Below are 26,821 nucleotides of genomic sequence, written 5' to 3' on the forward strand. Positions count from 1 at the left end.
CTCCACCGACGACGCGACAATCGCTCGTCTCCCTGTCGGGGATGGGAGTGTCCGAGATGGTACCGAACACGCCTCCTCTTCCGGGCAGGTCGACTTCTCCTGGGTTGCGGACGAGCCCTTGGAGGAGGAATCAGACTTCTGTGACGAAGCCATCACTGCTCACGCTATGGTCGAGGCCATAAACCGGGAGGATCCACCGAACTGGTATTGCTGCGCCCCCAAGGAAGAAGACCGCATTTGTCATCATTTCCCGGGGAAGCAGTTCACCATGTATGAATTTGCTTTTCGTGAGGCGGGGATGAGACTGCCCTTCAGCTCCTTCCAGATGTCGGTCTTCAAGTGGCTCCGGCTGGCGCCGTCCCAACTACATCCTAATGCCCTCGCATTTATGCGGGCATTCGAGTTAGTTTGCCAGTTCCTCGGCATTGGTTGCACCCGGGCTCTCTTCTTCCACGTGTTCCATCTCCAGAGGTCCGGTTCCCGTGGCCGCCACAGTTGGGTTTCTTTCAAGCAGCCCGTGCGTCTGTTCAAGACGTACGAGGATTCTGTTCGCCATTTCAAAAGCCGGTGGTACGTGGTGATGCCGATTACCCGGGCTGCCCTTCACTCTCTCTACTACTATCAACGGGAACCCAACGGGGAGGAGACGCTGATGTCGAAGATACCGCTGAGGTGGCAGCGTGATCATTTCGATCTCTCCACAGCGCATTACCGGGTCAAGTACGCGATGCTCGGCGAGGAGGATAGGCTCGCGTACAAGAAGCTGGTCGATTACGTGCAGAGCTTCAGCTTGGCGTTCTGGGCGAATCGACAGGGCGTGCCCTACCTGGATGAGGCCGGGGAGCTAATCACCGAGACGCGTTATATCAATACGAAGGCTCTGCTCGAGTGTGATACCGAGGAGGAAGCTCTGGCGTTATTGAGTAGGCAGACTTTGTTTAGCTTTTTATTTCTGTTTATGACTTCGGTCGCTAACGTTTGTGTGTAATTTATTTGCAGGTGCCATGCCCAATGCTCGTGATCGGGTGCTGAAGCTGGCGAATCAGGTCGGCGCTCCTGACCGGGTGCCCAAGAAGAAGAAGAAAACTGCGGCCCGTGTCTCGGAGATTGCTGGCGATGCCGGGGTCGGTCCCTCGCAGGCGGCGAGCGTGATTCCTTCCTCTCCTCCTCGGCTTAACCCGATCACCATTCCTGATAGCAGTCCGTCGCCAGCGGCTTCTCCCCTCCATAAACGGAAGCGTCCGGCTGGGGCCCTTACCAGGTCGTCTCCAGGAGGTTCGCATGGACCGGGCAGCTATCTTCTGCCTCCCTGCTATGTGGAACGGTCGTTCTTCAAGGCCGAGGAGTCGATTGCTGTGCCTGCGCCTGAGGCCAAGGCTATTCTGGACCAGGATGTTGCTGCCCGGAGGAAAGATCTGGCCAGGGATATTGCTGCCGTCATCCGGGTGATGGAGACGGCCATGGTTCTGACCGACACTTCGGTGTCCACCGCCTCGCTGGAGGAAGCCCTTTTGCAGGTTCGGACAGAGAAGGAAAGACTATCTCAAGATCTGTCGGACTACAAAGAAGAGCATCAGCTGCAGGAAGGGCTGCGCCAGAAGCTGGAGGAGGTGGAAAGGGAGAGGGACCAGTTGAAGGCTGCTAAGGCGAGCCTGGAAGAGCAGGTGGTCGACCATCAGAAGCTGACCGAGGACAACGCCTACCTACGGGCTCAGGTTGAGTCTCTCGAGGGAAAGGTCCGTCCTCTGGCAGATGAGACCGAGGAGGAACGCGCCTTTGGCTCGCGCGGTGAGCTGCTAGGGCATATTCGGACTCTCAACCAAGATCTTGTGGCCTGCTTCAAAGAGGGTTTCGACAATGCTGTCGAGCAGCTCGGGCTTCTGAACCCTGAGTTGGTGACGGAAGGGTCGGCCTATAACTGCTGCGTCCGGGATGGTGAGATCATCTGCCCGTTTGAAGTGGAGGAGGAGCTGGGGGGAGAAGAAGAAGAAGAGGATGAAGAGGAGCTCCGAGCGGAGTCTTAGTTTATATGTTTTTCTTATCATGGCCTGCGTGCCTTATGTATTTTGGCCTTCGGGCGTTGTAATATGGCCTTCGGGCGTACTTGGCTTCGGCCACTCTTATCGTTTTTAATGCATGAATATTTTCGTTATCATTCATTGTGCTCGTTTGTGTCTGATACTTGTTTGTATGAATTCGTACTCTGCTCGACTTTGTTAATCTCCTCGGTTTAGGGAACCGACGAAGTGTCGGGCTTTGTGCCCGTGGGAATCGAAGCCCGGGTCCGTTGTTCGAACCCTGGTCCCGAGGCTTGGGTCCTCCCATCGCGAGCTGGGTGCCCTGCCAGTCTTGGTACTTCGACGTTGAGCCTTGGTCAAGATCCCAACCGTCGGGGAGGGTTGTGTTTGTTATGTGACCCCGGATCGTTCCCGGGTCTCGTGGTTCCTCCCTGGGGTTTTGGGGACGAAGAGCGTGGTCGTACCTGCCACGTCTCCCCGTGGTGTATTTAGCTGTAATATTGTCTAAGTTTTTCTGCGTTCCATGGTCGAGCGAGTTGTTCTCCTTGTAGGTTTTCTAGGTAATAGGCCCCGTTGCTCGTTTTGTCGCGGACGCGGTAAGGGCCTTCCCAGTTGGCCGCCAGTTTGCCCTCTCTCGGGTTTTTCTGGTTTCTTCTGAGGACCAGGGTGCCGACCTGGAACTCTCTTTTTATGACTTTCGCGTCATGGCGTAGTGCTATCTTTTGTTTGAGGGTTGTTTCCCGGAGAGCTGCTTCGGAACGTATCTCCTCGACTAGGTCGAGCTCGGCTCTAAGGGTTTCATCGTTCATTTCCTCGTCTAGGGGCTCCTCTGTCCTCCTCGTTGGCGTCCGTATCTCCACCGGGATGACTGCCTCGGTGCCGTAAGTTAGTCGGAACGGGGTTTCCCCGGTGGTAGAATGTGGTGTCGTGCGGTAGGCCCATAGGACGCTATGCAGCTCCTCGACCCATGCCCTCTTTGCCTCGCCGAGTCTGCGTTTGAGGCCACGTAAGATTACCCTGTTGGCCGCCTCTGCCTGCCCGTTCGTCTGCGGATGCTCGACAGACGTGAAATGCTGTGTGGTGCCCAGGCTGGCGATGAAGTCCTGGAATCCTCCGTCCGTGAACTGTGTCCCGTTGTCTGTGACAAGTGCCTGGGGTATACCGAACCGAGCGAGGATGTTGCGTTTGAAGAACCGGAGAATGTTCTGCGCGGTTATTTTAGCCAGTGCCTCCGCCTCGATCCATTTGGTGAAGTAATCCACCCCGACGATGAGGTATTTATTCTGATATGATCCGGTGACGAAGGGTCCGAGGATGTCCATGCCCCACCACGCGAAGGGCCATGGGGAAGACAGTGATTTGAGGTCGTTCGGGGGTGCGAGGTGCATGTCGGCATGTCGTTGGCATTTGTCACATCTTTTGACGTGCTCTTTCGAATCGTTTTGCATGGTCGGCCAGTAGTAGCCTGCTCGAAGGGCTTTTCGTGCGAGCGATCGTCCGCCGAGGTGTTGAGCGTTAATTCCCCGGTGTATCTCTCCAAGTATGTCGGGGACTTTCTCTTCCTCGACGCATTTGAGTAGTGGGATGGAGAATCCTCTCCGGTAGAGTTTGCCTTCGAGGAGTACGTACGAGCATGCGCGTCGTTTGACAGTGGTCGCCTCTTTCGGGTCAGCCGGGAGTTCGTCTCGTGTGAGGTAATTGTAGATGGGTGTCATCCAACAGTGGGCATCTCCAATAGCGTTGACCTCGAGTGGAGGCGGTAGTTTGTCGATGCTGGGCCGCGGGAGAATTTCTTGGATTACTGATTTATTCCCACCCTTTTTCCTCGTGCTGGCTAGTTTCGAGAGAACGTCTGCTCGTGTGTTGTGCTCGCGGGGTATGTGTTGAACTTCCCATTTTTCAAATCTATCAAGTTTTTCTTTGACGAGGGACAAGTACCCGAGGAGGTTGTCGTTCTTGGTTTGGTATTCTCCTCGCACTTGTGAGGCCACGAGCTGGGAGTCGGTGGATATTTTTACCTCTTTTGCTCCCAGGTCCTCGGCTAACCTCAGGCCTGCGAGGAAGGCTTCGTATTCGGCTTGGTTGTTTGATGTTGGGAACGCTAGCGCTAACGATACCTCTATCAGGATCCCTTCTTCATTTTCGAGGATGATCCCGGCCCCGCTGCCTGATGTGCTAGAGGCGCCATCGACGAAGATCGTCCATTTGTGGGCGCTTTCTGCTGGAGTCGGGCAGTGGGTCATCTCCGCGACGAAGTCGGCCAGCGCCTGAGCTTTCAAGGCTTTCCTACTTTCGTATTGTATGTCGAATTCGGAGAGTTCTAGTGACCACTTGAGCATCCTCCCGGCCATATCCGGGCGCCCGAGCAGCTGTTTGATTGGCTGATCGGTCCTCACCTTTATCGTGTGTGCGAGGAAATAATATCGTAGTCTCCTCGCTGCGTTGATGAGGGCCAGGGCGACCTTTTCGATTTGCTGATATCGGAGCTCGGGACCTTGGAGTGCTTTACTCGTAAAATAGATGGGCTTTTGTCCTTCGTCGGTTTCTCTTATTAGAACGGCGCTGACGGCCTCGGTCGCCACGGATAGGTACAAGTATAGGGTTTCCTTTTCTGATGGCCGTGACAAGACCGGGGGTTGGGACAGAACCTTCTTTAGATGGAGTAGCGCTTGCTCGCATTCATCGGTCCAGTCGAAGGTAGCCTCTTTGCGAAGGAGTCTGAAGAATGGCAATGCGTGCTGGGCGGACTTGGCGATGAAACGGGAGAGTGAGGCGAGCACTCCATTGAGCGACTGGATCGATTTTTTGGTTTTCGGGGTCGGAAACTCCGAGAATGCCCGGCATTTGTCGGGGTTGGCCTCGATCCCTCTTTCGGTGAGATAGAAACCGAGGAACTTGCCTGCCCGGACACCGAACGTGCATTTCTCGGGGTTGAACCTCATTTTACACTGTCTCGCCTGCTCGAATACCTTCGTAAGGTGTCGAGCATGGGTTATCTCCTCGTGTGATTTGACGATCATGTCGTCCATGTATACTTCGAGCATGTCCCCTATTTCGTCCTTGAAGACTTTGTTCATCATGCGTTGGTATGTAGCGCCAGCGTTCTTGAGCCCGAACGGCATCACGTTGTAATAGTAATTGCCCGTTGGGGTCATGAACGCTGTGTGTTTCTTGTCTGCGGGCGACATAGGGATCTGGTTGTATCCACTATATGCGTCCATGAAGGACAAGAGTTTAAAACCTGCAGAGTTGTCAACGAGCGAGTCTATATTAGGGAGGGGGAAAGCATCTTTCGGGCAAGCCCTATTAAGATCAGTATAATCAACACACATACGCCATTTTCCATTATTTTTCTTAACGAGGACTACATTAGAGAGCCAGGTTGTGTACTGGGCTTCAGAAATAAAATTTGCCTCTAAGAGGTCTTTTACAGCTCGCTCGGCAGCCTCTGCCTTTTCGGGCGATTGCTTGCGTCTACGCTGTGCTATGGGCTTGGCTGCCCGGTCTACAGCTAGCTTATGACACGCGATCTCGGGGTCCAGCCCGGGCATTTCTGCGGCATTCCACGCGAAGAGGTCGGAGTTCTCTTTGAGGCATGCTACTAGCTCTTCTCTTGTTTCCTCGGGTAGTCCCTTACCTATCTTCACCGTCCTTTCCGGATCGTCCCCAAGAGGAATGAGTTCGAACTCCCCGTCGGGGATTGGTCGGACCGGGTGTTCGAGAGAGCGTTCCTTGGGGAACCTCCCCTCTTCGGTCTCGTCCAGCCCGACGCGACAGTCGAGGTCGATGGCGTTGACTCCTCGGGCGGGATCCTCGGTCTTGAGTTTTTTGTTGTTGCAGTTGCTCTTCGTGCTGACTACGGCCTGTCCTTTTACTGCGGCGTCGTAGCATCGCCGGGCTGCTTCGATGTCACCATGGATGGTGACCACACGTCCCAATTTGGTGTAGTATTTCATCTTCAGGTGGACGGTGGATGGGACCGCAGTGAGTTCGGCCAGTGTCGGGCGTCCAAAGATGCAATTGTAGAGAGACGGACAGTCTACGACCAGGAATTGGATTTTGACTTCCCTGGCCGTTTCTTGTTCGCCGAAAGTGACGAGGAGCTCAACATATCCCCACGGTCTGGTTGTTGCTCCGTTGAATCCTTGGAGATCTGATCCGACGTAGGGGGCTAAGTTGGTCTTGTCTAGCTTCAGAGTCTTGAAGAGGTGGACGTACATGATATCCACTGAGCTGCCTTCGTCGACCAGGATGCGTCGTACGTCGAATCGGGCCATCTTTGCTCTAATCAATAGTGGGATGGCCGAGTTCGGGGATCCGCCCGGGAGTTCCTCCAGGAAGAAGGATATTGGGTTGGATTTTCCCCGGTATTTTGTCAATGTCGCTTTCTGCTCGGGGGCAGTCAGTAGGAGTTCGTCGAACTTGCGTTTGACGGAGAGGGCCGCGGATTCCCCGTTAGTTCCTCCTCCTGATATCACCAGTGTGGTAGGGAAGTCTTCCCAGGGGCTGAGTGCAGTGATCTTGCCCTCGGGCAATGGTTCGGGGGGGAAGAAATCTTCCGGTCGTGACACGCAGAGGGCCACTTGATAGGGAGAGTTGTCGGGGGGCGTGTTTTCCCGGGGTCTCTTCTTCTCTGGCTCGTCGTGTCTGGGGGCTTCGTTCTTCCTCGTGTACTGTTTCAGGTGCCCTTCTTGGATTAAAATTTCAATCGCATCTTTCAGGTGGACGCAGTCTTCGGTCACGTGCCCGTGACTTCTGTGGAACCGGCAGTACTTTGATTTGTCGGTGTGGGGCTTTGGTGCAGACGGTTTTGGGAACCTGACCCTGCCCTGCTTAAATTCAGAGTTGATACATTCTGCGAGGATACGCTCTCGAGGAGCTGTCAGTAAGGTGTACTCGCTATATCTGTCCGCGGGGCCTCTTCCTTCCCGGAGCTCGCGAGGTCTTTCTTCTCTTCGTCTGTCTCCGTTGCGACGGGAAATGCTCGTGTCCTCGCGTTTTGAGTGCTCGGTCTCCCCAGCGTTACGTCCGCTGCGGGCATTGTGTGCCACCTGCTTTTCCTCGTATCTGATGTAGGCCTGGGCTTTATGCAGGAGCTCGTTTAAGGTGCGGGGAGGCTCGATCCCTACGGCTCTGCTAAGTTCACTGTCGGGTAAGAGACCTCTCTCGAGGAGATACTTCTTCATGTGCTCGGTGGTATCTACCTCGACAGCTTCCTGGTTGAATCGCTCGATGTATGAGCGCAGTGTTTCATTCTTCTTCTGCACTATGGCTTCAAGGGTCGCCTCAGTCTTGGGGTGACGACGGGAAGCTGTAAAGTGCCGGGTGAACATGGACCTCATGACTCTCCATGACGTAATGGACTCAGGGGCCAAGCTTTTGTACCAGGCCATGGCCCCTTTCCTGAGGGTCGTTGAGAACAGTCGGCATTTGAGGTGCCCGGTTATATCATTGCGGTAGTCGAGCATCGCGTTGACGTTGTCGACGTGATCGTCGGGATCTGTAGTCCCGTCGTACACAGCTAGGTTTGGCGGTTTCTCCATGCCTTTGGGGAGCGGGGCTTCCATTATTGCCCGAGATAGGGGGCAATGCAAATCTTCCTCGTCGCTCCTTAAGGGAGACAGTTCGTTGTTGTCGGGGCTGTGCCCGCGCCTTGGTGATGTTCTCGCTCGACCACCGTCACGATGGGCGCGTGCCCTGCTGGCGTGGGGTTCGGGAGAGCGACGTCCTCGCTTCTTCGTTGGTTCCGGACGTTGTTGTATCCTACTCACCGGCTGGGGCCGGGCCTCTTGTCGTTCGGCTTCGAGGGCCACGATTCGTTCGTGCTGCTGGTGGAGCATAGAACCGGCCTGATTGAGGGCATTCACCATGGCAATCATTACGGCGTCTCCTTCAACGGGAACGGGAATGGGATGAAATGTCTCTGCCCCTAAATTGTGGGCGTGAGAGACATCTCCGTTGTTTTGGGGCTCTGGAGACGGGGTGGATGGATGACCGTCCCGAACGTCCGCTTCATGGGATGGCGGGCCGTCGTCCATGTTGTAGTTGACGAGGGGACGGCTGTGATCGCTATGTTGTTCTCCGGCCATGTTGGAAGGACAGAAACAAATGAGCTTTTGATCCTCGTTTGATGAAGATGGGGATAGCTAGTTCCCACAGACGGCGCCACTGATCTCACCTGATCAGGAGGGCCTTCCACGGTCTTGGTTAATGGGCCGGAGAATGAAATGAGAGGGGGGTGTACCTGCAAGGTGCTCCAATGCTTAAGTCAGAAAAGGTACAGAAATGAGGTTATCAGAGTGTGAGTTAGAATACCTGCCCCTTTGCCATGAAAGGGGTATTTATAGTGAGCCCCCAGCGCTGGGCCAAGGCTCCTAATGGGCTGGATTAGCTAGGCCCAAGGAGGAGCTGCCAGGGGACGCGTAAGAAGCGTTAAGACCTAGACCAAAGTCTGCCCCCTGGTCCAACTGCCCCTATCCCTAAGGCGACAATATAGGGGAGTTGGGTGACGTGGTGAGTGGGATGCCGTTAAGGCCCTGCCCGACACAACTGAGGTGCCCGCGACGTGGGTTGACGGTGAGTGGATGGAGATCGTACGAGGAGGACCCGCTCACTGTCCGACACGTGTTTAAGGGGCCGGGGAGACGTTCGTCGGGCGGACTGTCGTCCACCTGACGCGTCCTCGTGGTCGTGTGGACATGGCCGTTTGGTCGTGGGCTTGGCGAGTATTGGGCCGTGCCGTGCCTAGGGTCATGGCCCAGTCCGGAACAGTTTCTATACTAGAACAAAGAGGTGCTTGGGATAGCTAATTGTTGTTGATTGAGTTTACCTACAATAACAGTTTCCATTCTAGTCTCGAAATGGAACTGTATGAGGCATTGTATGATAGGAGGTGTAGAACTCCTTTGTGTTGGTATGAGTCAGGAGAGTATTATGCTCAAATATGAGATTGTTCACCAAACGACTGAAAAGATCAAGATGATCTAAGAAAAGATGAAAGCGTCGCAGAGTCGTCAAAAAAGTTACCATGAGGGAGATCGATTGTTTTTTAGAGTTACGTCGATAACTGGCGTTGGTCGAGCTTTAAAGTCTCGAAAGCTCACGCTGCATTTTGTTGGTCTAGACCAGATTTTACAGAGGATAGGAGAGGCGACCTATCAGATTACTTTGGCACAGATGCTTGCTAACCTTCATGACGTGTTTCACGTGTCTCAGTTGATGAGATACATTATGGATTTGTTTCATGTTATCCAGGTGGATGATGTGCATGTGAGAGACAACCTGAATGTTGAGACATCACCCGTGCGGATAGAGGACCGAGAAGTGAGGTAGTTGCATGATAAAGAGATTACATTAGTGAAAGTAGTTTGGGGTGGACCAGCAGGTGAGAATATGACTTGGGAGCGTGAGGAGCAAATGAGGGTGTCATATCCGATTCTATTTTCCTGAGGTAATTTTCGAGGGAGAAATTTTGTAAGTGGGGGAGAGTTGTAACACCCCATTTTCAATTATTCATTTTTATTGAATTATTTGTGAATTATGTGTGTATGGGGTGTTTTGATGTATTGATGGGTTGAGTCAATTAAAATAGTTAAGTGGTGTAGAAATTAGTAAAATTATTTAAAGTTTTTTTAGTGATTAAATAATAAAAGTATTTATTTAGTTAGATGAATATATATTAGAATAGTTAGCATTTTAAAAATTATTAGAAATAAATAGAGAAATTGGTAAAAATAATAATTGAGTCAATTGTGTGAATTGAGGAAAGTTTGTGGTAGAATTAATTTGGGAAATAATAATAATTAGGTAAATGTAATGAGGTTACAATATATTCTAAAAGTTAGAAACTATTTGATAGTATATAGAATTGGAGAACAAATTAGGAAAAGGCAAGGTTGGCAAGAGGTAGAAGAAGAGGAATTCAAGAGAGAATTGCATCACTTGCTAGGAATTCAGGTAAGGGGGAGATGTGCTCCTATAATGGGTGCTAAAACATGAGGGGTAGATGGAGGAACCCTTAACATCCTTAGGATGGGGCATTTTGATTTCTAATTCTGAATTATGATAATTGATTGTTGTGTATGATGATTTTTGTGTGCCTTGATTATATACATTTTTTTGTTTTTATGAATAATTATTGTTGAGCCATTGATGAGACTTTGGAAGGTTTTATCAAATTGTAAAGTTATAGAATATATGATTTTATTTATGCCAATTGGTGATATATTGCAAAATTACTGTTTTAATTATTAGAGAATTGTAGTACATCAAATTCTGAGTGTTTGGATTTTTACGGAATCGAAATCAGAGGTCTGGAAGGCCTCCAATGGTGAAAAACGCAAAATATGAATTTTGAAGGTCCGTGGCGAACACCATGAACCCATGGCGGACGCCATGAAGCCCCTGGTGGTGGGCGCCATACCCGTGACACTTCACCCGTCACGGCGAGGCAGAATTGGGTCCAAATCCAGTTTTGGTCATAACTTTTGATTCGTAAGTCCAAATCGAGTGTCGTTCAAAGTGTTGGAAAGCTAACACAAATTACTACCTAATGAAATTGTTTTCATTGACTTAATATGTTATGAAAGAATGAGTATTTAATTACATGGGTTGTTATATTATGATGAAGTGTTTAGACGATGTTGTTAAATGATTGTTTAAGCATGATTATGTTAGAATAAGATTTGGTTATGCATCTATATCTTGAGTTTTGATGATAACAATGTTTTATTTGTGTGAGAATAATTTTGGTCCCCTAATGGTTTGTTATTGTGTAGCTTTAACATCCAATTCTGATTCTGAATATATGACGTGCAACGTTATCAGTTTCTGAACAATGTGTTCCAAATCCTCTTCTGCGCCAGCTATTAGAAGTTATGAAAGATGTTCAATATTGCTATTGCAATAGTCTTTCCGCTTTTGTGCTGGTTCACTCCTCAGAAACTACTGATGAGACATTATGTTACTGCTACAATGTTCTCTCAGTTCATGGTTTTAGATGTGACTTTGATCACCTAACTTCTGAAGAATGGAAAGCTTCTGAAGTTGTGTTATGTAGCTGAAGATTCTGAAGATCTCAAGCCAGAAGATTGAAGTTATCAAGGTTCTGACTGAATATTTTGAAGACTCTAAAGATTATGAAGATACTGAAGATCTCAAGACAGTCTGCCGACACTATCTAGGTTATGACCAAAGATTCTGAAGTTTTTGAATCTAGCTTTATGTTTCTTCATTTCGTGCTTCATCAACTTTCATCAGAAGCCAGTGAACTTAAAGATAAGATCAAATGGGAACATGATAAAATAGTACATAGTACAAATCAAACATCCTTTCCACTACCTGATTTCATGGGCAAGGACAATACTATACATCACACTTGTCACTGATTTTGTGGGCGTAGGACAGTACGTAGTATCACTTCTCTCTTATCCAACAGTGGACAACCGCTCTATGAGCTTTTCCCTTTTTGCCTTCCAATGGTCTTATTCTTATGCTATATAAGTGAGACTTGGAGACTTAAAGAAAACGTCGGTGACACAATATTTTGACAAGTTTGTTTCTTTGTGAAAAGCTATCATTTGTTTGTACACAATTTTCTTTATGTGTTTGTTATTCATTTGTGTAAAATATGCTTGTATAGAAGCAACTTGTAACACATAAAATATTATTCAAATTGTTTGTTTTATTCCTTGAGGAGGTTATCCTTGAGAAGACAAAGATGGTTGTTCTTTATGAGTCCTTATGAAGCCTAGGGTATAGTTTGATCCTTGAGAAGAAAAAGAAGGTTATTCTTTATGGTTATTATAATCTGTTGATTATAGTGGATTAAGTCTTTGTGTATAAGGCAAAATCACTTTGGCGGATGGACTAAAGTAGCTTTGTGTTTCAAGTGAACCAGGATAAAAATACTTGTGTTTTTATCTCTTTTTCATTAACTTGTTTGTGGTATTCTTGTTTTGGAAAAATCTTTTGCTTATAAAACCCAATTCAAACCCCCATTTCTTGTGTTTCTCACACCTTCAGATTATGGTTGGAGCGTTGTTGTGAATGATATTTCTTGTTTTTTTTTATATGCATATTGTTGTTTATGTGAGTTATGTTGTTGGTGGTATGCCCGGTCAGAAGAGGGGCCATGTGTGTGTTTTATTGTTGCATGTTTAGAGTCCATGCATTCATGTTGTCTGAACTTTTGTTTTTTGGTGAGCCTCTATCCTATAGTGATGGATCGAGTGAGAATAGATAATTCCTATTATGAGGGATTAGTGAAGCGTTACCTATGATGATGGTAATGGATTTTGGTGAGCATCGATCCCATTGTGATAGATTGGGTGCGAGTAGTTAATTCTTATTATGGGGGATTAATGAAGCGTTACATATGGTGATGGTAACAATTTTCCAGTTCCAAGAGAGAATCGATCCTATGGTAGGGATTATGGGGTGAGATGAACCCGAGTATTCATATTTAGTACCACATGCATATTGAATCAGTTCTTGAGTATATTTGCATTTGTATTGCACTTGGTGATTATTTTTGGTGTTATGACGTGTGGATGAGAATACTTGATATGTTAATGTTATTGTAATTAATGTGTGACGTTGTTAGTTAATATACTTCCGGTTGTTTTTCAGCGCTAGTTATTGAAGTGTATTCTCACCCCTTCTGTTTGAATGTTGACTTACACGAGCATCATGTAGATACTCAGGAGTAGAATTGTTGAAGTAGCTAGAAGATAGCTCTCGAAGTTACTTCTTTATTTTTTTGCTTTTACTAGTGGTACCTTGCTCTGATCATGTAACATCGGGTTGGGGGAAACACTTATTTTATTCCTTATGTCTGATTATGTTGAAGTCATAAGACTAATTTTGTTATTGAGAATTCTCAAGATTTTGAGTTTATTGATTACAACTCTCTTATTTTGTTATTAGAATAGAAGTTTGAGACTAAATGTCACTACTTACTTTATCTTCCATAATTATTGATGATAATTCCGCTGCGATGATACTTTAAAGTGAAAGTGAGCGTGCGATGATAAGTTATGAATGTCTTATTATGTGAATATGTGACACCGATCAGACGAGATGGATCTCATGTAAACATCCTAAGTATGATTCAAATAAGTTGGATGTCGTGTAAACATCATTATTACAAATGTGTGTATTAAAATTTACTGTTGAAACCCGTGTTACGGAGCATGTCATGTGTTGTTACGGAGCAAGTCATGTGTTTTATGAATGTGTGACACCCTACATGGTTTTACTTTATATTTAAATTATGTGATAAATTATGTGTGGAATTTAAGGTGTTACAGAGATAGTTACACCCCACGACTTCCTAAGTACTTTTGTCGACCCATTGCATGCTCTACCTTCAAACACACGTTACAAAGGGAGAAATGGGAAGTTGGGTGACCGATCTGGACAAGGGACGATCGAAGCAAATGAAGGGTGTTCGAACTTTTACATGAGCAACTCGGGAAGGACAAACTTGCGCTTCTCGCCCTCGCCCCTAGGATTTTCCTCACTTATTCCACTACAATTACAAATCTTTTATAAAAAATAATTTAATTTTGTTTTGAGTTTTCTTTTTTCTTAAAACTCAATACAAACGTATATTTAATTTGATTTGTATTTTCTCATAAGCATATGTTCAAGGTTTAACAATATTTATTTGTATTTTTTGATAATATATTGATGTAAACAAGTTATTGACATTTAAAATTGAATAATAATAAAAAAATTAAAGCAATTTATTTTGAACATTTAAATTATAAATTAAAAACTTATTTATTGACATTAATATTAAAAATGACGGTATTTATTTTGAAACGTACTTTGAATATTCAAATTATAAGTAAAAATATTTTTTATTAATATTATAAAAACACCATAATATAATAGGGAAAAAAGGAAATTATGAGATAATTTATAAAATTATTATTTATTAAGAATATTAAAAATAAAAATGTAAGAAATTGAAACAAGAGATCAAGATAAATAATAAGAAATATGATGAAAAAGATAAATAACAATAAATATTAAGGATGTAAGTGGATTATAAAAAAACCAATTAAACCAATAATCCAAACTAAATCAAACCGAAAACGAAATTGATTTTTTTTTATTTGGTTCAAAAGCCGAACTAAACTGAAAAAAATCAAAGTAGTTTGGTTCGATTTTCGATTTTAATTTTTAGGAACCATTAATCCGATGAACTGAACTAATACTTATAATTATCATTCTTTGTGTTTCAAGTTCTTTTAGTTAGTTTTTTTAGCTTTTTTTTATATATTTTTTGTTTCGCAGAAAAATTTCATCTAATTTGTTAGAAATTAATTTTGATTTGTATTTGAGATGAAATATGTTAATTTTTGTGGTGACCTTTTATTATTATTGTTGTGCTATATTTGTTAGTGTTTTGTATGGATTAAATATATCCGAGAAGTAGAGTATGAAATATATGAATAAGATTATATAAAATATATTATTTAAAAAAATAGTAGGAATGATGGAGTATACATAAATTAATATAATTGAAAAAAAATTATATAAATCGATCAACTGAATTGAATTGAATCAAATCAGTTAGTTTGATTTAATTTCATTTTTGAAAAGCGCTAATAATCAAACCAAACTAACCGATGCATATATATATATATATATATATATATATATATATATATATATATATATATATATATATATATATATATATATATATATATATATATATATATTATTTCGAACATTTTTAGATCGAAAACCGATTCAAACCTAATTGATTACACCTCTAAGAGATATGATGGAAATATAAATAATTGAAACCATAAGTTATATAATAAATTTTATTCACAAAATGTTTTTTAATTTGAAATGGAGGTAGTAACATATATTCCCTCCTATTTCTATTATACTAGTATTTTTAAAATTTTATTGAATAATTCATGTATTAAGACTATTATATAACTTATTTAATACATTTAAAAAATATTTTTTTTTTATAATAGAGATCGTGGAAATAATATAATAAACATTATATCAATTATATATTATATTTGAAATATAAAAAAAAATAAAAAAAAATAAAAGATATTTAAAAATTACATAGTATTCAACTTTGACATGTATTAGTATAATTACATGAGAATCACGAGAGGAATGGTTTGCTATTGCTAGTTAAATAATGAATGAACAAACTTACAAAATAAACAAATAAAGCAAAGTAAAAGGGGGGTGGATTTCATTTATGAAGCACCAAATGTGATAATGAAGAGTACAAGAATTCTATTCCGTGCATAAAAAAACTGGAATAGAAAAAACAAAACGGAATATAACCGTAATAATAATTAAATCCACCCCATCCAATCCATTTCAATTCAACTTTTCCTCTGTATGTATTGTATTTATCTATCTTTAATTTTGTTTGTAATGCATATAATAATCACAATCTGTCCCCACCTAATCAAAAAAGCTATTCCATCAAGAACCAAACAATGAATGAAAAAAATAAAAAAATTCCTCATCTAATTTGCCAAGCCATTCTAAATCCATTAGGCGTGAACGATCCAAACCATTCACGGGTCAACATTTTCAACCTTTCATCCTTAACTTCACAAAACCTCTGTGTCCAATCTTTAGGTTCCACCGCTTCAAATCCCAACCCAGGTGTCCTATCTTGAGAATTCAAATTCACATTCTGTCTCCAATCCACAACATAAGCTGAAACTCTCCTCCTAAACTTGTTCTTAAACTCATCCCACGCTTGGTACTTATAGTGATTCACCAAACCTTCTTCCGGACCTAGTTGTTTCGACCTAAACCCCTCTCCCTGATTCACCTGAAAATGATGTATCACATTCCATAAACTCTTGTCAACCGCTTCCACCAACACAATCGATTTGTGTCTCTGTTCCACTTTTCTCCGACACGTGTAACCTTGTGTTACACCTTTTATCGGATGTTGTCGTTTGCCAGATGGCCCATATTCTAAACACATCATTGACACTTGTCCGATTTTACCATCTCTACCATTGTAATAATCATCCTGTTCCTGCGGTAACATTGATTTCAACGACGGTAAAAACTCATTTTCATTATCACCATATTTACCCCAAGAGGGTGAATACATGAATTCATCAACATCAACGTACATAGTCCAAGTGCATAACCCCTTAGATTTTGAGTAAAGAATGCTATGTGAAAATCCAGCTTCTTGAGTTTTAGGCCAAATCCAAAGCAAAGTGCTTATGTTATAACCTTCCTCACGAAGCGCTTTGATTGTTCCATGTAAATCATCATTGCTTCCATTATCATACAACAAAAAATTTTCAACTCCTATTTTCGAATGATACATAACCCATTCTCTCAAGAATTTCGCTATGTTATAAACCATGGTGCATGCACATAGGAAATATTTGGGCTGGGTTTCTAATTGGGCCTGTAAATGGGCCTCGGACCTAAACATTTGCAAGAGGAAATCGTTTTGTTTGGGCTTCCATTTGGGCCTCGGTATGTAATACGCTACCGAAGGAACCACAATTTTTCTTCCAATAATCTCGAGCGAAACTCCGATTCTTGAATTCGAACCCAAACGAGACGGATCTGGATGATGGCACCGGAAAACCTCTTGAACGGAGCTTGTTACGGCGGTGCGAATTTCGTTTCCGATTTGGAAAACGCAGTTGAATTCCTTTGGAGGCAGATCGTAACCTTGCCGATGAGTCACACCTTTGGCGAACAAAACGACGTCGTCTTCCGTGGAAAACGACTCGTACACGAGAAAATTCCATCTGAGAAGCTCCGGTGCCGGATATTGATCATGAGATTCATTCTCTGACTCTCCAGTCACCAGCATAGGCTGTGACAATATTCTCCGACGCCGAGCTGACTCCGGCATGTCGCACTTGAACGTTGTACGGTTGGTGAAAGGTAAAACACCGGAGAATCTCGCCGGAGACACGTGATTGTTCTGGAAAAGACAGTTAAACTGATCGGAAGAAGAAGATAACGGCGTGTTCGGCGAAACCAGAAGAAGAATCTCCCAATCAGGTAACAAAACGGAAACCGTTGAGAAAGATTGTTTGAAGTTAATGGACGAAACTCGGCGTGATTGATGCTGAAACTCGTTATCAACGATATGATTTTTCTTAGCATTATTGTGATTAACGGAAACATGATTTTTTGCGTTGAGCTTCCTTGGGAGATCGTCGAGGTCGAAATCGGGTTGCCAATGGGAAACGGCATCACGAGAGAGAAGAAGAGAGTAAGCTGCGAACAAAACGATGGCAAGTAGAGAGATTAAGAACGTTGCTCGTGGCTTTCTTCTCATGGTTTCCAAAGAGCTATTTATGAATGTTATTGATGTTGTTGAATTGTTAAGGGAAAAGAAAGAGTTGAAAATAGAATTGGAGTTGTAATAATAGGAGGATGGGTGTGTTGTATTATCGAATGGTGAAGAACGTTTCATTTTTGTTGTAAGGTTAATTTAGGATTTGTGGTGCGTCTTGTTCATAAATAGGAGAAATTTGGAATATGAGATATAATGAAAGAGAAGTGAAATAACACAGCCTTTCTGATTCTATGAGTAAAACTATAACCAATAGCGAGGGTGCAACCTTTACGTGCTTGCACCATCTTACTTTATTCTTCAATAAAGTTATACTATTTCTAGATATTTTAAAAAAGATCAACTTTTTCATTAATTAAATGTATTGGTAATTCAAATACTTTGTATTCAACTATTTCGATGAATGATATGTTAGATTTAAAGATCTTAAAATAATGTATTTTCAATATTTTTTTATAATAAGTTTATTTAAAAAATAAATTTTAATTTCACATATTTTTATATTAGAAATTATTTAAATACTTTAAGTAATAGTGATACTTTTATAAATTTAAAAATTAATATTTATAATATTATTAGCAAAGACAATCACCCAACCAAATTATTGTATAATGACCGCTTGCAAACTAACAAACTAATATTGTATGATAAAACACTACCATAAACTAATAAACTAGTATAAAACATAAACAAGCTTTATATAGATAATTAAAAATAAAGATAGAGTAGAAAAATTAAAATATAAAAATTAAAAAGTTAGTAAAAATAATGTGAATTTTACTTTAAAAGAATAATGCCATTTATATTAAAAATAATATAAAAAATTAATTTCATGTTTCATTGATAACATACATTTTTTTCCTCCAAATAATGCCATTCATAATCAAAATGTGAAAATGTAATTCCACTTTTCTTTTGTAACATGTTTTTTTTTTAAGATTTTATTAATTTATTAATATATTTCATTTTTCTTTTATAACATTATTATGATTAAACTAAAAATTGTATTTTTTTCAAAAAAATTGTTGATAAAATTAAATTTAAAATAAGGGCAACAAAACTTTAAAAAATAAAAATAGGAGGATCGAGAATATAATTAAGTTAAAAAAGATTAATTTGGCGAATAAAAAAATTATTGGTTCATTGGTCTGATGAATGAATCGTCTGGATCACACTAATTTTTACTGGATCAATTGTAATTACGATAGCTTTACCAACCACTATGCTCTTCGATTTGTGATTTGTGATTTGTGATTTAACTGATCCGACCGACCAGTATGAATTTTAAAACATTGAACAAAGATTTTAGTATATTTTCAAAATTATATTTCAATTCAATTGATCGTAATAACTCATATTAAAAATTAAAATATTTTATTTAATAATATTTTGGTATCAATATCTTTCTACAATATTCAATGTCACATCAATTTTAAATATTATTTTATTTTTAAAAAAATAAATTTTATATCAATTAAAATTAAAGATACCGGAATTCAACTAAAAGAGTAGTTAAAAATTTGTTTACGATAAATTTTGAAATAGATAGAGATATAATATAATGTATTTAAATTTTTTTAGAAGGTGAATAAAAAATATATGATAAAAGTTATTATTTATACTAAAAATAAGAAAAATGTATTCGAATAAAATAAATATTGAAATAGAATATATATTTGCAGTAGTCTAACTGGCATTGTTAACTTGGAAAGTTTGAGATTATAGTTAAAAATATATAAAGTATAAATTAAAGAAAATAAAGTAGAAGTTTCATTTCATAAAAAACGTTTAATTCTTGACCAAAAAATAATTAGTTCACTGAATAGTTTTTCTACAAATTTTGATATCAACACATACTTTTAAATCCAAAAATGATGAATTTTAGAAAAAGAAATATTAACTTTTGACCCAAAAACTATTATTTTTGTGTTTTCTATTAAAGTTTTAAATTGGGTCAAAATTCACTAGAACCAAAATCATAACGACAAGGAAAACTGTCCGACCAAAAACTCAGACTTTGAGATAATGAAATTTTAAAATAGAAAATTAAAATCATATTGAAATAAAGAAATTAAAATTTCATTTTGGACTGCTATGTTATGTCTTTCTTTAATGTAGGTGATAACTTGAAGAAAAAAAATACATCCACAAAGAATAAAGAAGATAAAAATAGAATATAGAAACATGTAGTATTATTGGGTTACAAGGATTTTATTAATTATTGTATCTCACATTTATATATATAGCATAGATACTTCTAAAAGAATGTATATATTGATATTGATGTTCAAAATCGATATATGATTACATTTTTACTTATTTATTTTAAATTATTGTCGATATCGATTATCGATATTATTGCCGTGTTTCGATGTTCATGCTTCATAAAATTATTTGCATATTATACATTTATGTATAATAATTTATATTATTATATAAAATTCATTTCTATTAAACTTAAAAAAATATATGACAATTAAAAGATTATGCATTTTAATACAAATATTCATTTATTTCATAATTCAATCATAAAATCTTTGAATTTTAAATATCGTTAACAACTAAAAATAATATAATATTATAATTATTTAATTTATTTTGAATACAAATACAGGTAGCATGAATATGAGTTCTTAAATACCCATACGATATAGATACATATACAAACATTAATGCCCACACGGATATGAGCTCGAATACGATCATTTTTCAAAATGTGTGTATGACCATTCACAAACGGTGTCTATTATCATCCATATTTCTTAACTACTTCGTCTTCGCAGACCTTGTGTTTGAATTATTGTGGAGACCTCGTGCTTGAAGTATCGTAGATTGTCATATTATAACCCCAACTCAATATATATATATATATATATATATATATATATATATATATATATATATATATATATATATATATATATATATATATATATATATATATATATATATATATATATATATATATATATAATTAGGGGTATTTTTGGTGCAATTTGGATGACTTTTAAGACAAAAATGTTAGTGTGTGTGATATTTTTAGTGAGGAGAGAAATAATGAGAGAGAATGAAAATAAGGATTGATGTTACTGAATTATAATTGTACAAATTGAATTAATGTCTATCTATATACAAATAACTTATATACTAACTAAGAAACCTTAAATCCTAATTAACTTTGGGTTTGGGCTATACAAGTTGAATTATATCACAACATACCCCCTATAATCCAAGTTGTCGAACATACGCTAATCATAATCAATCTAAATTATTCCTAATTTCTTTCTCAAATTCAGGAATTTGTCGATCTTCAATCCTTTGGTGAAAATATTGACCAACTGTGCTTCACTTGAGCAATGCTTTACTTCAATTTCACCCTCGATTTACCTTCTCCCTTAAGAAGTGAAATCTAGATTCGATGTGCTTACTCCTTCCATGCAAAACTGAATTATTCGCAAGATTTATGGTTGACTTGTTGTCGATTTGCAGCACCATAAATTTCTTCACTTCAACCTCAATCTCTTCCAGCACAAATCTGATCCAGATTGCTTCACACGCAACATAGGATCCTACTATATATTCAGTCTCACACAATGACAATGCCACCACAGGTTGCTTTCTCGAGCACCATGATATTGGGGCACCAAAGACTTGAAAGAAATAACCAGTCGTGCTTCTTCGATCTTCCTTATCTCCATACAAATCATCATCTGAATAGCAAGTAACGATAGCTTCTTTGCTGTCAGAGTTTCTTCGAAATAGAATTTCATAGTTTATCGATCCTTTTAAGTATCTCAAGATTCTTTTTGCAGTCTTCATGTGTGACACCCTTGGTTCACTCATGTATCTACTCACTATTCCGATTGAGAAATCTATATCAGGTCGACTGTTGCGCACATATCTCAGAGATCCGACAATTTGTTTGAACAAAGTTGTGTCGACTGTTGCGCACATATCTCAGAGATCCGACAATTTGTTTGAACAAAGTTGTGTCGACTTTGTCTTCCTCTTCATGCTTCTCCAAATTCAAATTTGGTTCGACTCACAAAGATGCAGGAGTTGAATCATCCATTATGAATCTCTTGAGTATCTATTTGACATACTTTCTTTGATGTAGCACCATAACTTTCTTCGACATTTGAAATTTCATGCCTAGGAAATAAAACTAGTTTCCCAGATCCGACATTTAAAATTCCCTCATCATCAGCTTTTGAACTTCGACAAGTACTTCAAGCTATTTCCAGTTACCAACAAGTCATCGACATATAAGCAGATGATTGTTATATCTTGTGCCACAACCTGAACATACACACGATTCTCAAATTTACATACGAATGCAAATTAGAATAAGTATGAGTCGATCTTCTTGTTCCATGCCCTAGGTGCCTGCTTGAGACGATAGAGCTATTTGTGCAATTTGTATACTTTCCTTGCTTCCTCCTGAATCATAAACCTAAGAGGTTGTGTGACATACACCTCTTCAGCTAAACGTCCATTCAAAAATGTTGATTTCATATCTAAGTGAAATGTTGACCATCCTTGCTTGCATGCCAAGGCTACAACTAATCTAACAGTCTCCAATCTTGTGACGGGTGCATATACTTCAGAGTAGTCGAGTTTGCTCTATGAAGAAATCCTCAAGCTATCAATCTCGTTTATATATTACTATCTGTAGCGGTAAATTCATGATCATCAAGCTATGGATAAGCTAGACATCAAATAAACAAGAGTCGCCACCGCGATTTTATTGTTTCCAAAGGGAAAACTACGAACAAAATCCAAAAATAAGAAGTTTTCAAATCAAAACTAATAAAATGCCAGAGATTACAGGTAAGGGGGTTGGTTACACAGAGGGAAGGTGTTAGCACCGAAAGTGTCCTAGGTACTCCTAGGGAGCCTTTTTTTGTGTGCATATGTGTTTTTGTACAAATGATGTTGAAAACAAATGGAATAAGGGGATGAGAAAAGAATTCATTAATTATATTTTTGTGTTTGACAAGACCTTCGGACTTGTGCCTACGTATCAACATAAAAATGAAGGATCAAAACCTCGTAGTTCGTGGTATCAATTTCAAAGTGGATGCATTGTTTTTAACAAAAATTTAAGTTTGAAAGGCACAAAGGCCTAAAAATGGTTTGAATGAGTTAGTTCTTTTTGGATTTTGAAATTTTAAGTCAAGTATAGTTAAGCTTATTTACAAGTTTGATTTAAGAAAATGAGTTTGAAAATGCAATGGCATAAGGCCAAAGTTTCTAATTTTCAAAAGTGGTAAAAGTTTAAAAATCAACAAACACAAGCAAAGAATATTTTTGAAAGGAGGGAGAGATTTTGAAATTAAAGAAGTGGGGAGGAGATGAAGAGACTAATCCTAAGCACAAAAATTAAAAGTTAAGAGTTGAAAAGATCTGACCAATGGGCTACAATCCAATAGACAAGAATGTCATATAGAAACCCAAATTCCCTTGGATTTTTAGAATCGAGCAATAAACAATGTACCAAATATCAACTTGAAGAGAAAGGCATCAAATAAAGATAGCCACATCCAAGCTTAGCAACTCTATGATCTTCTTCAAATTTGCCCATGTAGCAGATGAATTCCATAATGCATAAATCACAGGTATAAAATAACAGCTTCACAATGATCTTGTTGCAGACGAACTCAAATGAATCTTCAATGATGTATCAAATGAATCTTCAATGATGTATCAAATGAAGTTTCAAATTACAAGCACTTGGTTACATGAAAGTTGGCATTGGCCAAGTCCTTTGCATAGGGAATGTTGCCTAAATTCTAAGTCCAATTGTCTCAGATCAACCAACAGTCCACACACGATATTTTTAGGGTTTTTGTTCTTATTATGTACATTAATGGTCAAAGACCACACAAACAAACACAATATACACAAACAAAATATATCACACAAAAAAATATGGTCCAAATGGACAAAGTGAAAATGACATTAACATAAACAATTAGAATGGTATGAATAATGACAAATGAAGAAAGCTCAAAAATTAAATTGCATTAAAAGTAAATGACTTGAAATTAAATGTTAGTTGTTAATGAGTTAGAAGTTAGTATTGCTTTTTCTTTTCTTTTGTTTAAGTCATTCTTTGGAGAACACTCAACCCACTTATCATAAACATGGATTCTTGAACCAAGACATCTTCCAAAGGAAGGAAAAATGGCCAAGTTTCCACACAATACCCTGAAAGTGGGGAGACTTACAATATCACTAACTAGAATGCTATGCCTTTTGGGTCAAAATTTAGCGCTATGTTAAGCAATCGTAATTGGACTTATGTAGAAGTCACAACTATTTGAGGCCGGACAATAGAATTTTGGTGTTAATGCATCTTAGAGACATAGTATGATGAACTATGCTCATGAAACATACCACACACAAAAATAATATGCAAAGTGGAGGACCTAATCTCATCCATACTTATGTTGATTTTTCAATAAACTAGCCTTAGGATATAGAGATGTTATAGGTCCATGGCATGAATGCATAAAGAAGGGGAATGAGATGAAGAGGGAGGGGAAATGGATCAAACTCAAATTGGACAAAGGAGGACTTTTACCAAGTTAAGATCATTCATTCATTTTGGGAGATGTAATGTACATTCCAGCAATCCCCTAAATCCAAGGATCTTAACCTAACAAAGTCAAATCAACCTTGACCAAGGCCCAACAACACAAGTTAAACTCACAAAGTCAATTAAAATGGGTCTACACAATTAATTTGACATTTAAACAATTAAAAATATTAAAATTAATGCATTAAATTAAATATGGTTGGTCAATTTCCTAAAACCTCATCAAAATGCCAATGAAATGGCCATGAGATTTATCATAGGTCAAACAAGGTCAAAGGACCTTGGAGAAAATTTTTCAGAATTTTTGGAAACTTAAAAGTATTTTAAACAATTAAAAATAATCACAAAACCAATTAAATCATGAAAAATATTAATAATGATCCAAAAAATAATTTTAATTCAGAAAATGAAAGAGGATTTTATTAAAAAATATTTGGTGAAACTCTCATATTTTTGGGATCAATATTAAAATTGATATGAATTAATGAAAATCAAAGTAATAAAAATAAAAATCAGATAATAAAAAAAACGTGGACCACTTGATCTCCCTCATTAATTGAGGTGTCAGATCAAGTGGTGAAGAGCACGCGTTCCATGATGCGCTTGAGTCAACTGATCACACGTTGGGTAATCATAATGTACGCTCCTGATTAAAACGTTTTAAACTCATCTAATGGCTCTGAATACTTCTAGCGCATCGCCGGAGCTAAAGGCCGATCATCTTCTCCGATGACCCTGGCCGGACTGGTTCAATCATCACCACATCATAAATGAAAAAAAAAGACATGATCTTAAAGAAAAAATGGTGTAGATCACAAATATCACCTCAATTTTAACTAACTCCAAATATATAGAGAGATATGTGGAGTTGAATTTTAAGGTGTGACAACTGAGTTGCTTCGATTTGACCTCAAAGCAATTCAATCTTCTTGCCTATATTGGTAGGACTTCATACAACCAAGGATCCAAGAGAATTGATGAGAATTGAGAGAGAGTGGAAGAGAAGAAAAATCTGGAAAAATACCTTCAATATTGTGCAGAACTGGATCTCTCTTGCTTCAATTCGTGCTTGATCTTGCTTATGAAGCTTGTGGAAGTGGCTTAAGAGTAATGCAAAGCTTTGGATCCTGGAGTTGTTGAATCTCCAAACAATGAGATTAAAACTCAAATTTCAGTTGAAATTTCTCAGGTTTTCCTTTGAATTGAGAGGGTTTGGAAGGTTAAGGGCAAAACTGGCGAGCAAGGTCCTTTGAACTGAGGCATTGGACCTCTATTTATAGCAATGAGAATTGTTATTTGCACACTTGAAAAATTCTCCAAAAATGGCAATGTAATGCTCATGCTTGCGTGGGCGTGTGCAGGCTCATGAAGCAATCCAATTAGGTCCACAATCAACTAAAATGAGGTATTCATGAAGCTTGGATGGCAAGGCAAAGTTGTTTGAACATTTGAATCATGAATCTTGCCAACTGATATAGGTCTGTTTAAGCCATGTACAGACCCATCAAACTTTGTCCAAAATGAGTGAATTAGAACTCTTTGGAAAGCTTAGATTAAGAGGAATAACTCTTATGTTGAACACTTTTACATTTGGAACTTGTATCATGGTGAATTTTAAGGTGGAAGTTTGGAAATTTCGACATGTTAAAATATTTTCTAAGTGTCAAGTCACATATTCAATTATTCCACCTTGCCTAACTTTTTATGTGAGCTCCAAATGAAAAACATGTCTTCATCAAAGTTGTAGATCTTTCAAAAAAATTAAAAATGGTCACAAATTTGACATCATTTGGATTTAGTATGAGTGAGTTATGAATTTTTGAAGTTGAGGAAAATCATTTGTTCAATGGTATTGGTCCAAAATGATCTATAATGTATCCTCATATCACATGCTCATAAAAGTTGATTTAGCTCTCACTCCAAAAATCAAAGTTGAAGTAGACATCTTGAATTTGATTGTGCAACTTGGAAATATTTCATCTCATAAAAATTGAGCAAGTTATCTCCTTGGGAAGTTGACTTTTAAATTAGGGTTTAGACAAAATGACCTATAATGTTTCAACATAGAAAATGACTTTCCAAGAAAAATTAGCTCTATACTTCAACACGAAAGTTGTTTGGAATGTCATTTAGATTAACGTTTATCTTGGGATCATTTTCATATGATGAAAATTGTAGGAGATAGTGTCTAGGGAGACTCGGTTTTGATCAGATGAATCCATCTGGCCAACCACCATCAACCAACTTGCTAACCTGCAATTCTATTGACTTTTTAGGCTCATGGTAGATCACATATGCATAATATGATGAATTTTGAAGTGTCCCTTGAGAAATTTGATCAATTGGTGAAGAAGCTTGTTGAAGAAGTTACTCAAGATACCCAGATGAACTAGGGTTTCCAAGACAAACCAACTCCAAACTCTTGAAGAATGCTTGACCAAAATAACACGTAGAGATCATTGGGACTCATATATGATGCTTAGAGCCATTGTGGATCATTCCTTGGTTGTGCTTTTAGCAATGAGGGTCTTAAACCCTAGATGTGAACTTGATGGACCAAAGGTGATCATGCCCTACCTACAAAAGAGTTAGGCAAATGCAAAGACATATTTTTGATATTTTTGGTTAGTAAAATGATAATATACAAGTATGATACAATCACGTGTGCTTGGTGATCTCTCCCAAAACAAACCCAATGAAAGAGAGGTAAGGAGAATGCCAAGGTATGATCTCAATGCTAATGCACATGATGAGATTGCATGAGGGATCTTAGGGTCAAAATTGGGGTCTTACAGCTGCCCCTATTTAAGGACATTCTAACTGAGGAGGTAAAGGTTAAAATCTTCATATCGACTCAGT

At 39.5% G+C, this 26,821-nt stretch overlaps 2 protein-coding genes across 2 annotated transcripts; both read right to left on the reverse strand.

Annotated features, from left to right (window-relative positions):
* Positions 1–2,506: 2,506 nt before the first annotated feature.
* LOC127078505 (uncharacterized) lies at positions 2,507–8,107 on the reverse strand. Its single transcript, XM_051018952.1, has 2 exons — positions 4,415–8,107; positions 2,507–3,169 (listed from the first exon to the last, which is right to left on the reverse strand). Exons 1-2 carry the CDS (start codon positions 8,105–8,107, stop codon positions 2,507–2,509), a joined length of 4,356 nt encoding a protein of 1,451 aa, XP_050874909.1.
* Positions 8,108–15,228: 7,121 nt separating this feature from the next.
* On the reverse strand, positions 15,229–17,598 carry LOC127085279 (glycosyltransferase family 92 protein At1g27200). Its single transcript, XM_051025813.1, has one exon. The coding sequence runs from the start codon at positions 17,479–17,481 to the stop codon at positions 15,535–15,537; it is 1,947 nt and encodes a 648-aa protein (XP_050881770.1). The 5' UTR covers positions 17,482–17,598; the 3' UTR covers positions 15,229–15,534.
* Between the last annotated feature and the right edge of the window lie 9,223 nt (positions 17,599–26,821).

The sequence above is a fragment of the Lathyrus oleraceus genome, chromosome 5 (assembly GCF_024323335.1).
Source record: "Lathyrus oleraceus cultivar Zhongwan6 chromosome 5, CAAS_Psat_ZW6_1.0, whole genome shotgun sequence".
NCBI lineage: Eukaryota > Viridiplantae > Streptophyta > Magnoliopsida > Fabales > Fabaceae > Lathyrus > Lathyrus oleraceus.

Bases quoted from the DNA above. Each gene is read 5' to 3' on its own strand.
- LOC127078505 (XM_051018952.1), bottom strand. From the start codon at position 8,107: ATGGCCGGAGAACAACATAGCGATCACAGCCGTCCCCTCGTCAACTAC. The intron at 3,170-4,414 runs GTGAGGACCGAT...GGTATACCCCAG, and splicing joins TCCTCGCACACACGATAAAG to GCACTTGTCACAGACAACGG.
- LOC127085279 (XM_051025813.1), bottom strand. From the start codon at position 17,481: ATGAAACGTTCTTCACCATTCGATAATACAACACACCCATCCTCCTAT.